We start from the raw sequence: 18,185 nt of genomic DNA, 5'->3' as shown, positions 1-18,185 counted from the left end.
TAGTATAACTAGAATTAAATACAAATCTGTTTGGCTTTTAAAATCTGTCACAATTTGACTCTCACTTGCCTTTCTGAATATATGATACATTATTCCTCTTCAGAAACTCTTTTGTCATAACAAATTGTTACACATATCATTCTTCTGACAGGGTTTTCTATTTTTCCTTCACATGCCTTTTTAGAAGCTGTCCCACATGCCTAGAATGCACTCACTCCTCTTTTTTGCCTCCTAGCATCTTTGTTTGGTCATTTTTTCAATTATGTCTGAGTGTTTATGATGCTATTTGGAATTTTCTTGGCAAAGATACCATCGTGGTTCACCATTTTCTTTTTCAGTTCATTTTCCAGAAAAGGAAATTAGGGCACACAGGGTTAAATGACTTGCCCAGGGTCATATGGCTGGCAAATTTTTGAAGCTAGATTTTTATTTTATTTTATTTTATTTTATTTTATTTTTAAATAACTTTTTATTGACAGAACCCATGCCAGGGTAATTTTTTACAGCATTATCCCTTGCACTCACTTCTATTCTGATTTTTCCCTTCCCTCCTTCTACCCCCTCCCCCAGATGGCAAGCAGTCTTTTACATGTTGAATAGGTTACAGTATATCCTAGATACAATATATGTGTGCAGATGCAAACAGTTCTCTTGTTGCACAGGGAGAACTGGATTCAAAAGGTATAAATAACCTGGGAAGAAAAATAAAAATGCAAGCAGTTTACATTTATTTTCCAGTGTTCTTTCTTTGGGTGTAGCTGCTTCTGTCCATCCTTGATCAATTGAAACTGAATTAGATCTTTTTATCGAAGAGATTCCTGAAGCTAGATTTAAACTCAGGTAGAGAAGTTTTCCTCACTGTAGGCCTGTCACTTTTTCACTGAACCAGTTAACTGCCCTAGCATCCTTAGGCATCTTCAAAGCTGACCTCAAACTTTTATCTACCTAAGGCCTCTTCTGACACTCCCCCAGGTACAACAATTACTTTCCACTCTAAATATTTTATATCTAGTTTTACATACCTATAAATATATACATTGCCTTCCCCAATAGTACAAATTTCTTAAGAGCAAGGACTATTTTTTTCCTTATTCTTTTGTATCCTCATCACCTAGCACAAATCCTGAAACACAAATGCTTGGTTATTTAATAAATATTTGTTGATTGACTGATTGATAGTTACATCCTGAAATTTTCCCAGGAAAAAAGTGCACATCATTTTTCTAGACTAAAAAAAAAAATCACCAATCATTTTCAGGGCACTTTCTGTCTGAGACTATTGAAGCATTATTTGTGTTTTCCTAGAACACAAAATTACTGTACTTTTATATGCAACTTTCATTCAAAGTTTGCTTGTCTGGTTAATATTTTTTTTTTTAAGTAAGCAGATGGTTCCCACTATTGTCCATAATAAATTACAACACTTAGAAAGACAGATACATTTTGGGAATGACAATTGGCTTTGCAGTACAGATGGGCTTATAGATGACCCTTCCAATTTTTAATAATCTCCATAATTTATGTGCAAGAAAAGAAATGCAAAGATGCCTAATGTGCCTTTCTGACTAAGTACAAATCACTTTTATTTACTCAGGCAATACTTCATGGTCCAGTTAGCTTCTTAATTAAAGACAGCAAGATGCTCGTGTTCCATACAAGTGGCATGGAAAATACTGTTTAGTGTGCAAGATGTTCAACTGGGAGTTGAAGATGTTCAGCTTGCCAGGGAGAACCCACAATATCTATCATTTAGCTTTGAAGCTAGCTGGAAACATGGCACCTCACAGCAAAGCTTCCAATGACAGTGGTATCTTTTTAATCAAGGTCCAGCCTTCTTTGAAAGATCCATATGAATTCAGTACCTTCCATTTTGCCCTGGGCACTAAAGTTTGAGTCACAGAATTCTAATACTCAAAATATAGTGCTTCCTCTTTGTTCTTGGGCCCCTCCTTGCCAGCTATGGCTCGGTGACAATGGCAACAGCAGATACACAGCTTCTGGAGAAATGCAAGCTTTGTCAAGAGAACATCTGCTTCTTAGGCATGTGAGGTGGCAAAGTCTGACTGATTTGGACAGTAATCTCACCCTCACAGATGCTGCTATAGTGTAATGAGCAGACATGGAAGGGGTGGGAAAGGAAAGCTTCTTTTCCATGCTTGTCCTTTGAGGATGCTTGGAAAAAATTGGAAAAAAATGGACTATGCTCCTATTCTATTCTGAGAAGACTGAGAGTCCCCATGTAGCAAAACCCAAATTTTTAAACCCTGATCAGGCTAAAGTATCCTTCATATTTTAACCAAAATGACTTGCTAATTGTAATTATAATAAAAGAAACCTGTCTGACGAGTTTAGGGAATGGGGATTTAGTTTAATCTTAAACAAGGATGGCAAATTTCCAATGAAATATAATAAAAAATGCAGAATGGAGGAAATTTTCTTCCATGTGTTTAAATTCTAAACCATAATCTCCAAATAGTTCTCACAAATTATAGAATGCACAGATTCTGCCTCAGTCAGAAAGATGTTGGTCCAGCTCTTTTTGGCTCTGATACATACCGACTGTATGATCCTGAGCAAGTCATAGCAGGCTCCCAAGAAACTCTAAGACCTCTAAAGAGGCAACTCATTGCAGAAAAATGGCTGATCTCTATACATACAGAGAGTTTCCTAAATTCCCTATATGAATAAATCCAGGTCTGTCCAAAAAACAAATGAACAAACAACCAAAAGCAACAACAACAAAACAATCTCCAAATTACATTGCTAATTTCTGAGTCTACCACTTACTGTGAGAGTTTTTTCAAAATAGATCTGACATAACTCAAAGCTTAGCTTGTTTAAAAAATAGCTCTTATTTGGGCATTTTTCTACAACTTTTTTGTTAAAATACATAGCAACAGCAACTACCCTCAAAACAGCAACAAAGCAACAATATGAGCAGCAATGACAGAACATCTTAGTCCCACAATTAAATTAAATGTCAGAATAATCCCAGGAGAATTATTAGATGATGAGCACTCGGGCACTTTGAAAACTTTCAAGCCATGTCAACACACCATAATTTTTCACCTTTTCAGTCACCTGTTGTTTCAATTCTGAAATTTCTAAAAATGAGTTCATGCTCTTAAGACTCATAGACATAAAACTTGTGATCCCAACACATTCACTGAATCATTAAATTAGAATGCAGAGCCAGAAGAGACTTATTTAGTTCAGGGGTTCATCAACCTTTTTTTGTGTATGTCCTGGACCCCATTGACAATCTGATGAAACCCTTTCTTAGAGTGTTTCTAAAATCACAAAACATTCATTAAATAAAATATATAGTGATATAAAGGAAATCAATTATACTGAAGTAGTTACCATTATATAAAAATAAAATTCACTGCTCCAGATTGAGAATCCCTGGTTTTGTGCAATTCCCTTATTTCACAAAGGAAAAACAACTAGAACAACAACAAAACTATCATCATGGAGAAAGTGACTTGCCTAAGATAACACAGGATGGGATTATTTATTTTCTCTTCCAAATATATGTAGATAACCATTGTGATGTCTGTCAGTCAGTACTTTAGTACTTTATTTATTTTCTTGTATGTATAAAAACGCAAGTTACTTTGGCTTAACTGATTCTCTTGAAGTCTACTCAACAGCCATTTTAAGTAGAAACTATGACTCAAAGGATTTAGCATTTTTACATCTTAAACTTCTGCCCCCCAGACCTTATTGTGAAAACCAAGGACCGCCTTAATTACCCACTTCTAATCTCAGCTCCTATGCTTCATGCCATTATCTGGCCATTTTCTTGACATTTGTCTTACCAATATGTCCCTCGAGAGTAGGGGCAATTTATTTTATCTTTCTAGGTCTCACTTTCCCCCCGAAACTTTAAATTTTTAACCTTACGATCCAAATCTTTCAAAAACACTGCTATAATCATGAACCTTCTAGCATCACCACCAGCTCCAGCAACCTAATTTTCTCTGTTCCTAAAGATCGTAAGATCCTATTTTAATGGATTGGGAGAAGAAAGGAAGCTCAGTTGTATCTATAAACCTTCTGTGGAATAGTGGCTTTAATGTCTGACACAGATTATTGTACAGTTTAAAGAGAGCACTGCTTTTAATAATGTGCAAGGAAGGAGATGGCTGTTGTTATTCAGTCATTTCAGACATGTCTGACTCTTCATGACCCCATCTGCAGTTTTCTTGACAAAAATATTGGAGTAGTTTGTCATTCCTTCTCTAGCTCATTTTACAGACAAGGAACTAAGGCAAACAAGTTTAAGTGACTTGATCAGGGTCACACAATTAATAAGTGTTTGAGGCTGGATTTGAACTCATGAAGATGCACCATGAAGTCACCCAGCTGTCCTGTGTTGAGAGGAGGAGGAAGGGAAAGAGTAAGAGATAAAAAGCTAAATAGAAATACAAGGACGCATATATTGAGGGCTTAAATGAATGGTTCAGACAGTGCTACAAGTATTCAGTGGAGGGAGAAGACACTTTGGGCTTGGGCAATCATGGAATATTTAGTAGGGAAGGTTAAGTTTACAATCAGGTTTGAAGGTTGAGTGGACTTTTTCCTGTTGACCTTAGGTCTACTCACAGATGAACTGAAGTCTTAGTAATTAACTCCACTAACAATAACAATTGGTCTCTTGGATTCTAATATACATCCTTTCTTCTGTATTATTACTCAGACAAATTTCTTAATGTATTGCTAATCATGTCACTCTAAATCAAAACCTTCAGCAACTTCTCATGCCTACTAAACAAAGGATGACCTATGCTTCAGGGAACTCTTCAGCCATGTGCCAGTCTACCTGCCAGACTTAATTTTATGTTCAGCCAAACTGGAAAAATTTTGACTCATGTTTACAGCCTGTTTTCTCCTATTTCCATGCCTTTGCTTATGCAAGAGTACCCTTATTTCCTCTTCTCTCAAGCAACTTTGCCCCCTTCTTCTCTCTATCACATTTTGTTTTGCTTTATATTATGCTTATTTGTATAGGTTAGATCCTCTTTTTTTTTTTTTTTAACCCCATTAGACTACACATTCTTTGAAAGCTGGTTCTGATTTTTCTTCTTCCTTTTTCTAGACTTAGCATAATGCCTTGCATACAATAATTACCAAATGTTTATTGAATTGATTTGCTCTGACATTTTCTTTTTTCTTTTTTTTTTATAACACTGTGCTAATTAGGGTAAAAGATTTAAGATTGAAGATTCCTTTCCCCAAATTTTCAATCTGGTCTTGCTATTGTTTTATCTACTTTCTTATTTGTTCTCCATGATATATACCAACTATTCAGTATGATGTAGAGGGTAAAGTGCTACATTTAGAAACCAAGGACATGTTCAAATCCATGTTCTGTCCTTTTTTGAGAGAGTTGAGATCAATCAATGTGATGATTGCACTAGCACTCAGGATACCTTAGAATCAGCTGGAGTCAGGATAAGCAAAAGTCCTTAGTCTTTATTCTTGATCTTTAGGGGTAATGTGAAGGGGATGGAAATAGGATTTCTGCAACCACCTTCTTCCTCACCCACCTCAAAAAGTGACTCTGGCTAGTCTTACTTCACCCCTAGTCCCTCCTACATTCCTCTGTATACACCAATCATCTAGTCAGCACAGGATAGTGGGAAGGGCCCTTTTCCAAGCATATGCCCATAGAATATTGTCCAATCGCTAGTTAGCCTCAAGTGCTCAGCTGTCCTGACCTCAGTGCATCAACTCAAGAGTTTCAGCCCTCTACAAATCAATCAGTCAATAAACAAAGATTAAGTACCTACTATGTGCCAGCTGCTGTTTTAAGAGCTGGGAATACAAAAATAAATGGAAGACAGTTTCTTACTTTCAAGTAGCTTTCAATCTAATGGGGAAAATCCCATGCAACAAATATATACAAATAAGACATAATAATAAAAAGGAAATAATTAACAGAGAAATGGTATTGGAATAAAGAGTGGCTAGAGAAGTCTTTCTGGAGAAAGTGGATTTTAATTGGGACTTAAAGGAGTTAGCTAATTTCTTTTTCTTTTCTTTTTTATTATTTTTATTTATTTATTTTATTTTATTTTTATTTATAATTATTTTAATTTATAATAATAAACATATTATTTATATTATTTTATTTATTTATTTGCTTGGAACTTTCTAGCTCAAAATTATTCTAGTATCAAAAACTTCCTAAAATATTGCTATACTTATGTTGCTATTATTGAGGGTTTTTTCAGTCATGTCTGACTCTTCATGACTCTATCTGGGATTTTCTTGGCAGAGATAATGGACTGGTTTGTCTTTCTTTATCCTGCTCAGTTTACAGATGAGGAAATTGAGGCAAAAAATGGTTAGGTGACTTTCCCAGGTTCACATAGCTAGTAAGTATCTGAGGTCAAATTTGAACTCAGGACAATGAGTCTTTGTGATTCCAAAGCCAGTGATCTATGATCATCCTTAAGGTGAATGTCTAAACTTTACTTTTTTAACCTGTTTTCCTATTTATCATTCTTAAGCCTTTTAAGTTAGTTTATTCATAAAAATGATATGGATAATACTTAAATATAAACAATCAAGTTGACAACTTTGCTAAGGACATAAGAAGATCTGCTTCTGTTGGCCAAACTTTCTTGCCAGCTATTGTCTTTACTCACGCCATTTACTTATGATGCATTGCAAAAAGCACATCTCTAAATGGAGGAGAAATGTTTCCTTCCCCTTCTTCATTACACTGAAATGTGGATTAAAATAGGGCACAATAACAACAAATTGTTTAAATATGCAAACTCTGGTCCAACTAGATTCTAGTGGTATTTCTAGGGATAGTTCATGGCAAGTTAGTTTATTTATCCTTTATCCTCCTGTGTTACTTCCTGAATAGTATTCTAGGTTTTTCCACACACATGTTCTGCACTTCAATACAACTGAAGTTAGAAGGTCCTGAGGCTTTCATTTAATTCCTAGATGAAAATGTTTATAGATATGAACATTTTCTCATTAACTTTTCTTCCTAAGTGATTGCTATCACACAAATCAATTTGTAGTGGCTTTACTAGGGTTACAACCTTCAATAATGAAATTGGATATCATCCTGAACTTTCTGTGATTACTCTACTGGTCCAATTCCAGGAGGACTACTGAAAGGTAAAGTTAAAATGACATTAAATATTGTTTAATTATTTACCTACCATAAAAGGGAAGGGGGCTGTATATTAATGCAAATGGACACCTTTTCTGTATAAAAGAAAGATAAGAGATGCCCTCCCACAGAAAAGCAATGGAAAACAAAATTTCTTATCATTCCTGGGAGGCTAAAACTGCTATGATGAGGAAGTTTATGGCAAGGGAGGATTGAAGTAGAAATTGGAGAGGTTTTTTCACTGAAATCAAACCCCAGGGGAATCAGTTTGCTTGGCTATTTGCTTTTTTTTTTTTTTTTGAACTACCTTACTGCTAGAATTCATTTATTCTTTGTGCTCTTTCCATCACCTTTGACAAGGATTCAGTGCACCTAGACCTAGATAGAACATCCTATTTCTAAGTCCCCTAAATTCAATTCCCTATCTATACTAAATTATTTTGTTGCCAAAAATCTACTATATTTTACTGTCTTTACCATGCCACTATGGTTCCAGAGCCAATGCCAATTTCTGTCAATTTCCTTTTTTTGTCATTTCTGCCAATCTTAGGATAGTGAGATGGCACATCAGATTTGCTCTAATTTTAGTTTCTCTAATAATTAATGATTTAGAACATTTTTTCCATATAGTTAGAATTTTTTTTCCTTTGGAAACTGCCTTTTCATATTGTGACTATTACTCAGTAACAGGATGGGTTTTATTTTTATAAATATGAATAATTTCCTTACACAGCTTAAAAATGAAACCTTTATAAAAGATATTTGCTACAAATATTTTTCTAGTTGAATGTTTCCCTTCTAATTTTAGTTGTATCACTTTTGTTTGTACAAAAAATCCTTTTAAGTTTATTTAATCAAAATTGTCTATTATACATTTTGAGATCTTGCCTATTCCTAGTTTGGTCATAAAATTTTCCCCTATCTATAGATCCAGATATTATTTGCTTCCTTGATCTTTTATCATCATATATTTAAATGCCAACTTCTAATAATGGCCTTAAATACTCAATATTCAACACTGAATTACTAAGAACAATAGGAATGTGGACCACGACCTCATTGAGGTGATGCTATGGCATCTAAGAGAATTGGATTTGAGTTAGGAAGAGTTGCACAAGGTTTCCAGCCTCACTTTCCCCTCCAGAGTTATCTGGGTCCAGTGGCCAGATATAGATCAAAATGACTAGAGATGGTCCTTGATACTCTATTAGGTTCTGAGAGAGACACAGAGACAATATAATATTTCCTTATTGTTCTGAGAGAACTATGACACACACACAACTAACAACATAATTCTATGAAGAGATGGAAAGTTCTTTGTGAATTCCAAGATGATGAAAGAGAAAACTCATTTCTAATTTGGGGATTATAGGAGAGAATCAGGTTCAAACTATTAGTAATTCTTTAATAATTTTGTGCTTTTATCTTCTGTGCAAATTTAGCTTTTTGCATTATTGCAAAGTTTGAAAGACCCTGGTCTTTAAGCAGTCCTCTGTGAGGAAATACAATATTATAATGTTAAGGTATAGTACCTAAGTGGCCTTTTTGTAAATGGTCTGACCCATTTGAAAATTATCAGGCAATACTTTCCTAGAGGTATATGCATGGAATAGTGAATAGATCATTGGGTCTGAAGTCAGGAAGATTTGAATTCAAATTCAGCCTCTATATATCTGTATAACCCTGGGAAGTCACATAACTTGTTTACGTCAGTTTCTTCAACTGTAAAATGTGAGTCATAACAGTACCTACCTCACAAATTCCATATGAGAATCAAATGAAATAATATTTGTAAATATATTTGTAAAATATATCTGTATCATATATTTGTATAAAATATATATATTTGTATAAAAATATTTGTAAAGTTTTGCACTGACTGAGAGAGTAGGCTCTTGTTCTCAGATGTAGAAAAAAACTTAATGTGAGACTGAAAAATAATATTAAACAGTAAAAGTGCTTGATTAATTTGGAAATGAGTTACAGAAAACCATGACATGATAAAAAAAATAAATCTTTTAGTTAAAAAAAATCCTGTTCATTATTTTTAATTATTAAGAGGGTTTTTATTTGTTTGTTTATATATGTCCCTAAATGAATGATTATTTGAGCTGGTTGTAGCTTATCTGTTTAATTTTAGAAGGACTAGCCAATTTGTAAATAAATAATGTTTTATTTAAGGGCTCAACCTGTGTAACAGTTTTCTGCCTCTTGTGGCCAAACTAGTATCTTTATTTTCTTTTGAATTTAAGTCCAAATCCTCTCTTCCAAAAAGCTTCCTACAATTAGTCGTAACTCTTTTTTTTTTTTAAATCGGCTCACAGATTCCTCTCATACATTTGTTTATTTGCACAGAATTTTCTAATTTTGACTAATAAGAAAAAGACCAGTTTGGACTATTGAAAGCTGAAATTAGAAATTTAAAAAATACTTGCAACATTACTATTTTTAAGTAGTCAGAGTAATTGCAACTGAAGGCTTAGCAATGTGTTGCCAATTGTCCTTGTTAGACTGGGAAGAACTTAAGCATAATTTATAATTTACACATTATTTGGGAGGAAGACACAAATAGGTTATTGCTTTGTTTGTATTTGGAAGCGCTTATACCTCAATGCTTGAAAACACTTGAAAATTATGCTTGAAAAATTCCTTCTTCAATGTTTATTTTTAAAACTCATTCTGGGCAGGGCTGCACTAACACAACTAACAGATTTACATACAAGGAACTCAAATTAAATAAATACAACCAAATTTCATTATTTGCCCATCTTGTACCTCCTATTATTTGATCATAGAAGAGTTGGAAAGGGTCTCCAACTCATTCAGTCTACTCTCTTCTTTCCAAATGCCTTAGGTCAAATGGCTAACCAACAGCTGAATGAGAATTCAAATTTAGATCTTGTGATTACAAGTTTTTCTTTAAAAGGATATCTCTAAAGTGTAAATTCAAGAGAAGAGAGTAAATTAATAAATTCTCCTCCTGAAAGAAGTGTTACTAATCATCTTATATACTCTGCCCCTGCCCCTATTAGTTATACAGAGGGGATTATACTAGATATCAATACTAGTTTACTAGTTATTTAGCATCTTATTGCATAGATCAGTTTTCTGACATCTGAAGATACTCAATTCTTATACAATGGTTTGATTTGTTGTTTCTATGTCTCTGTGTGTATACATTTATATTATATATACATAAATACATATGTATGTGAGTATGTATAAAAATAGATATGCATTAACATTTATTGACAATCTCAAAGTTTCACAGTTCAAATGCAAGTCAGCCTGAATGTTATTAAGGTAAAATCATATATTGTATTGGGTTGTGGAATTTCATTTTTTTTTCATGTCAAATTCTGGGTTTTAGACATTTAAGACTCATAGTATCATATAACTGGAAAGGGCTTTAAGGGTCCCCTAGTCCAGTTTTTCATCTAATGCAAAAATCCACCCACTCGACAATATCCTCTAACATCTGAACATATTTCAATTAATGGAGAGCTCATTATTTCATAGTTTAGCACAAATTATTAGAACAGACTACTTTGTACAAGCACAAATCTACTTCCCCAAAACTCTTAGCCACTGATCTTGGTTTTTCCCACCAAGGCCTAGTATAATGACATTATGAAATTTGAAAAAAGCTTTCATTTATTTGCTACATGTAAGGGGACTTGGTATTTGACCAGTGGAACAATTACAATAATAAACTTTCCCCCCCTTGTTGCCCAACTGCTGGCAATATTATCTACTAATAAAGGCAAAAGGGCAAAATGTTTCAAAATTCACCACCCACGTGAAAGAATGATATATTGGGTGAATATATTAAATTTATATGAAAGAGTGTGTGTGTGTGTGTGTGTGTGTGTGTTCCATTTGAAATTTAAATTCTCGTTGATATTATAACAACTGCTTTCTAAATAACCTGACATCACAATCATAGTAACCCAGGTCATATTGTAGGAAATTCTAATTCTTCATTTCTAAACCTGCCTTTGCTATGTCTTGCTAACGATAATTAATAGAATAATACATTTATTGAGTCAAAAATTTCAAACTAGAAAGAATGTCAGAAGTTATCTAGTCCAATTCTTAAGCAAATCAAGTTGTAGGGTGGTTATATGACTTTTCCAAGGTCACACAGTTAATTGTGGTTGTCAGAAGAAGAATCTGAATACAGCTTCACCAACTCCAAATCCATTTCTATTTTCTATCTCATCTTGTTTCTGTTCTAACATCAACTTATAATTCTGGAATTTCCATCTCTATCATCTCATTTTATGTTCAGTCCTTTGCTGAAAAGGCAGGCAAATATTATCATTTCCATTTGACAATGAAAAAACAAAGTCCCAAAGAATTTGAATGATCTTTTCAAGAGGCTCATAGTTAATTTGTGGCCATAGCAGAACCCATGTCTCCTACCCAACCCCATTCTCTCTTTACAGGACTTTTCTGTTGTTCCAAGTTTGTAGGATGCCATGGCAACACACATCATTTCTCATACTCAAACTACAGATGTAAAATCATTCTCTCTTCTCTGATCAAAAACTTACTGGTCTGGACTGGATTTCTTTGGCGTAGAGAGGTTGCAAGAATTCTGAGTCTCCTTCTAACCTTAGACCTTTTTCTGTGATTCTCAAGTTTCCCATTCCATCCTGAAATGCACACACAGACACACAAAAACACATACAAAGAAAAAAGCTATTAGCCAAGACTGCTAATACTCCAGACTGTCAGAAATTGAAACAGTTATTGCATTTTAAAAATCTTTTTCTAGTCCAGGAGAACATATAAAATATTGGGAGACATTGTTCAAAACAATTATGCATATTATCCTTGGAGCTTACTTTTTCTAAGAAAATTCTAGTTCAAGTAATCTATATTATTTACCAGTAAACCATTTCCACAAATGAAAGATGCCCATTTAAGAGAGTTTGGGTAGAGGGATTAGGAAAGGGGAGGGGAAAGAGATGAGAGGATGACTTTCCATGTTCAAGTGAAGCTAATCATTTGAGAAATGCTCTTTTCAAAAATCTGTGGGGTTCCATCCCACTCTATCACATATCTTACTGTATATGTTTTATATGGGCATAATACAATCAATAGATTTAACTCCTCACAGGAAGTTTTATTCTATCTTCTTACTGGATGCTGTTTCAAAGGATAAGAGTTGGTGACAGTCTGAATATCAGAGCACATCCTCTGGCTCAGTAGACAGTCATTGAATGTGCATTTCTCTCTCTGGAAAGCCCAAACCCATGTCTTGGAAGTGCAAAAAAAATTATTGTTTATTCATTTAAGCAGAAGAGATTGACATAAGGTTTCTGTCCATTCTTCCTTTGTTATAGGCTTTAACTAGACAATTGTAGGTAAAGCTGACAGCAAGGAAACAACTGAATCTTTGCCTTGACTCCTGACTTCATGATATCAGAGCATTCCCACAGAGTAACCTAAGTCAACTTTCATTCTCTCATATGAACTTCATAGGAAGAAGATTCAAGATGGCGAAACCTTCAAATTGAAACATCAGATAATGCATTTCAAAGACTAAAAGAAAGGGATTTGGGGTTTTCTGCTGCTTGGTCATAGTCATTTTTCCTTACTTTAGCTAGAGTAATGCATTTTCATATAAATCAAATGACTAAAGATGATAGCCACTAAAAATAATGAAATACAAGAAACAACATCTTAACCAAGAATTCTGGTGATGGTCTGGGATTTGTTAAAGGCGGCAGGAGACAATTTGCCTTTATCCTTAAGTGCAATCACATAAGGATAGAATCTAACTTGAGTTTTTCCAGCTAATCTTACAACTCTTTCAGAGCAAATTACCCAGTAGGATCTGAAGAGGAAGAGATGGTAGGTAAAAATGAGAGAGTATTGGAGGAAGATGCAGATCCCTTATGGTAAGCAAAGAAATGGGGGTGATTAGGCTGTCAGCAGAAGACTATGAGGACCCTTGAGTAGCAGGCCATTGAAGGGGAAAAAATATAGTCCTGGAATACTACCTAATCACAGCACCATGGAGTAAAGCTCTAGCATACTTCTGGTTGCCCTTTTAAAAAAATCATATAAAACACATCTGCTTGACTGTAGAATAACTAGCTAGATAAGACTAATCTATTAATTACATTTTAATTTCTGTTTGATTAAAATGTGTAGGATGTTGTATATTATGGCTTTCAGTCAAAAGATAATTTCATATGCTATATTATTTCAATCCTTCTTTATAGATGAATTCAGTCAGATACCTTTTATCATTGTCTTACTGGCTTCTCAACAGAGTTCCCTATGACTATTACAAAACAAACAAACAAACAAAAACAAAACAAAACTACAACAACTACTGGCAGTCTCTTCGATATTGGCCATTGCTAGGAAGTTGCTTTTAATAAATCACTTTCTGTGGACCTAAATTCTTGCTAAGTGTTGTGGGAGATGCAAAAAAAAGAGTACATGCTCCCTACCTTGAAGAGTTTATAATCTTTTTGAGGATGTTGGGAATATATGCATAAAAATACACAAGAACTTAAGACTTTATAAAAATAAATACTAAGCATTGTGATGGCAAGTAACAAATGGTAGAAATAATAGGAATTGATAGGAAAGAATTCATAGCATCTGGCATGACATAGATGGGGAAAGGCATTCCAAATTAATAGAATCTTGAAGCAGAAATGAACTCAGACTTAACAGAGACCAAAAAAGACATTAGATCTATTTGGATGGAGACTTGATGTTCAGGAACTGTGAGATATATGATTGAATAAGTTAATGAAAAGACACAGTTTAGACTTAATCCTATAAATAAAAGGGACCCTTGAAAGGTTCAAGAAGTCTATAGAAATAATGATTTAGACTTATTGCCTGGCAAGAGTTGCCAGGATGAACTACTTTGGGTGAAATAAAAGGGATGGATTCTACTACAGAAACTGGAACAAAAATCCAGGTCCTGAGATAGGATTGTTTTCATGAATTATGAGGTTGTCTACATGTGGTCTCTCCCAATAGACTATAAACTCCTTGAAGGCAGGGATTGTTTAATTTTTTTTATTTGTTTGTTTTGGGGTCTTTAGTGTCTAGTACAGTACCAGGTAGCTGGTAGACACTTAATTCCTTAATGATTGTTGCTCTCCTGAACAAAAGAAGGCATTAAAACAAGATAGAAAGTAGAATGAATTCAGAACTTGGAGATCTGGGTTTTAGTTTCAGCTTTGTCATTAACTAGAATAAGTGGGAAGTCATTGAATTGAGTCTAATTTTCCTAATTTCCTTCACAAAATATGAAAAATAATCCCCACCACCTTCCTTTCAGGATTGTTATGAAGATCAATTGAGACTAGAGATGGAAAAGCATTTTGTGTACTATAAAGAACTAGAAGAAATTAAGTAATTATTAATATCAAGATAGTAGTACCTTGGAGAAGAAAGAACAAATTCAAGAAATATTATGACAAAAGGATTATTATTAACTATAATAATCGACTTTCACATTCCCTCTCTCTTTTTTCTTTAGTTAAAGATAAAACTGGCTCTGACATTTTCTATCTGTGTGACCTTGGGGTAAATTACTTTATCTTACTGTTCTCAGATTACTTATCCATAAAAAGAGGTACTCCCTGAGGTTGCTTCTAGCTTTCCATCTATGATCATAAAACCTTTAAGAAAAATGACTTTTTAAGAAAAAGGATGTACTGCTCTCACATTCACCTTGCTTCTCTGATTTGTTTTGTCCTATTTCACATTTTAGGACCTACCTGCTAGACCCAGTGTGTCCAGTCCCCTGTGGCTCATCAGTGGACGAAGCCTTTTTTCCCAGACTAGACAGAATGTTGGCTGCCACCTTCCAACTCATGACCATAAATGGCCTATTCTCCTTATAAATGTGTTTAATCAGTTTTCTTGAGGCAATAAAATAGAACCCAAGCTATAATGGCCAAGCAAAAGTATGTCAAAGTTCAGAGTGAGTTTTCATCAAAGTTCCGGTACATTTAAATTAATTTGAAGAAGCATCAAAAACTGAGAGACCAGCCTCAGTTAAAAATATTTCAACTTTAATTACCTAATAAAGAAAGCCACAGTTATTATTAAGACAGGCATTTCAGGTTAGTTTTAAAGCTGTAATTTCCCTCTGAGTGAGACACAAAATGGCACTTTGAAGATTTGGAATCATCCTTGAATTAATGAGAAAGAAACAAAACAAAACAAAAAAAGATTTTCTTTTCTTCTTCCTTTTTTTTTTAACCTTCAAAAAAATGAAACTTTTATTACCTCAAAGAGAGACAGGAAAATTAAAGTAGTCAGTCAGACTTGAGTGAATCCCAACTAATCATGTTTTTCCAGGAGTGGCTAGTGTGTACTTGATACTTGGCATTATTAAGTATATTACATAGGAGAATGGGGGAAAGGCTAGGAATACAAGTACTTTCCTTCTCATTTATCGATATGCTTGGTACTTTTTAGATCTGTTGCCATCAAATCCTTGAGTGTTCTTCTCAGGACCAGTATTTCTCTTGTCAATCTCCCCTCAGGACTAGTCTAGTCCACATATTTGCCACATATTAACCTATCAAATGAGATACATTACTATACAGAATTCAGAAAATTCAATATTCATCAATTCCCTCATTAAATAAGCCTACTTCCCAGTGTGCAGGACTGACCACAACCTTTTAGCATAAGGTTTAAATGTTCCCATTGACTTTATTGACTTATTGTCTCTGGTTTAACTACATGACACAGTCGTGTATTTAAAAGTATAAATCAGCTCCCTCAAAACACTGCCCATCTGTTCACTCTGCTGTCTTTGCTTCTAGTTATTGGTTGTGTTTTTAGCATTACATCTGTCCTCTGGAGAGAGAAAAAAAAGCATCTTCTCTGCCCCATTAAAAAGAAGTAGGACTAGTATAGCTAGATAATAGGAGTAGAGATGCTGTAGTCAAATGAACAGGTCTAGTGATCAAGGAAGAGACACAATAGAATCAAAATAATTATCTAATCTGAATACTTCCTTCACAATTCAGTTCTATTCTATTTGAAATAAAAAATAATTTAAAAAAGCAGAGATCACTTGCAAACTCTTTGAGATTAAGGACTACTTTAATTTTGTCTTTGTATTTCCGTGGATTAGTATAGAGCATGGCCCACCAAAGCCTCTTAAGAAATGATTGTTGATTAGCAATGAGAAAAAAGAAACTTTATGAAAGGAAGCAGGGGATTTCAAAATATCCTAATGCCTTAGCATGGATCCATTATTCAAATTCAACACTGAATACTACATTTTACATCACAGAGAGTAATAGTTTTAACTAAATTAATCTGCAAAGGATACAGAAAAGAGCAACTGATCAGCTTATAGTTACTGAGTCCCAAATATACTACCTATATTAGGAGATATAGAAAGGACAAAAATGATTTTTGCCTTCATGTAGTTTTCAGTCCAGGAAGAAATAAAAAATGAATTTTAAAAAAATGAGATGATCCAAAACTATAGAAACTATAGCCAACCACTACAACTATGTTTAATCAAACTATGGTGCCTGAATGAACCCTTGATATTGCTCATTTACTAAAATCAGAATTATCATACTTTTTTCTCTCTCTCCTCTCAGCTCCATACCCAGTTTCAACTTTGCTCAAAAAACTAAGTCTCTGATTTTCTACCTTCTGTTCCACTGTTAAGCCTGAGAACACTGAGTTCTCAAAATTCTGAAGTAATACATTGTCCCCTCTTTTCTCCTCTCAAGTTACAGAAAAAAAATCCAAAATAATCTCTTCAACAGTTAGCAGCACTGTTTTTAAGATCAAATGAGATATGTTTAAAGTTCCTTGTGAACTTTAAAGCAGTATATAAATGTGAGAAATTACAAATTTTTTCTAGCCTTATATAGAACCTTACTACTCCTACCCTCTAATGGGGGATGGATGGTTCATAACATAGGGTCTGTGAACATGTCTTTTTAATATTTGATAACTATATTTAAACATAATTGTTTCCCTTTTAAACATATGTAACATAATGTATTTTATGCATTTAAAAATAGTCCTGAGAAGGAATCTATAGACTCCATCAGACAAAAAAATTTTGAATTCCTGCTAATTTATTTTCAATTGACCTGCCTCCCCTCATTTGACTACAATTATATTCAGGTCTTCCCAATTTCTTTTGAAAGAAATAAAAATGTTTTATAAATTTAGATTTTAATGGTACCTTTTTTTATTCACTCATTTTTATCTCTTAGAGATCTATTTGAGATTTCTTGGTAATGGTTTGCCATTTTCCTCTCTAGTTCATTTTACAGATAAAGAACAAAGGTTAACAGGTTTAAATGCCGTGTTCAGGGCCACACACTTAGTATCTGAGACCAGATTTTAATTCCAGGCTCTGTACTCCATTCAGTAAACTACCTCTCTGTGAAAATAGTATTTTAAAGGTCACCTAATCCTACTCTCTCAGTTTACTGTTGGAAAGTTGAGGTATAGAAAGTGTAAGTTATTTACTCAAATTCACACAACTGGTAAATGTCTGAGACCGGATTTGAAATTATGTCTTCTAACAGTACATCATCTTCTCCACCATTCAATCATGTCTCAACTCTCTCCTCTCCTTCAGTGCTAAACTTTTTAAAGGAGGTATTTATCTATAATGCCTAAACTTCAAATCTCATCTTAGTTCTTTGCAGCTTATCTTTTCTTCTCTCTACTAAATCTGCTTTCTCAAAATTTATTGATTTCAAATCTTCAATCCCAATGACCATTTAAAATTCTCACCTCCCTTGATTCTTCTGCAGCTTTTGACACAACTGGTAATCAGTAGAATTTAAACTCCTTGAGGTAGAGATGAGGTTTTGTTATTTGTTGTGATCCCCAGTGCCTAGTTGCCTTGTTTTAAGATGCTTTGAAATGCAAAAGTATCTCCTCCCTTCTACCTGCTGTAATTATTACCCAATGTTCTTTCTTTGCTAGATTTTAAAGACCTCAAACTTTTTTTTCCTTGTATCTTCTTTCTAACTGCTTTCTGATCAATATCCCCAGTGGAGAT

General features: G+C 34.1%; 1 protein-coding gene across 4 annotated transcripts in view; it reads right to left on the bottom strand.

Moving 5' to 3' along the window:
* SGCD (sarcoglycan delta) overlaps nucleotides 1-18,185 on the bottom strand; it is a 739,981-nt gene that overhangs the window by 226,270 nt on the left and 495,526 nt on the right. For all 4 annotated transcript variants that reach the window (XM_051978786.1, XM_051978784.1, XM_051978787.1 and 1 more), the window contains exon 3: nucleotides 11,698-11,799. In XM_051978786.1, coding sequence (XP_051834746.1) covers nucleotides 11,698-11,799 — 102 coding nt within the window. The remainder of the gene's footprint in view (nucleotides 1-11,697; nucleotides 11,800-18,185) is intronic.

Source organism: Antechinus flavipes, chromosome 2 (assembly GCF_016432865.1).
Source record: "Antechinus flavipes isolate AdamAnt ecotype Samford, QLD, Australia chromosome 2, AdamAnt_v2, whole genome shotgun sequence".
Taxonomy (NCBI): domain Eukaryota; kingdom Metazoa; phylum Chordata; class Mammalia; order Dasyuromorphia; family Dasyuridae; genus Antechinus; species Antechinus flavipes.
This window is presented reverse-complemented; position numbering and strand designations above follow the sequence as displayed.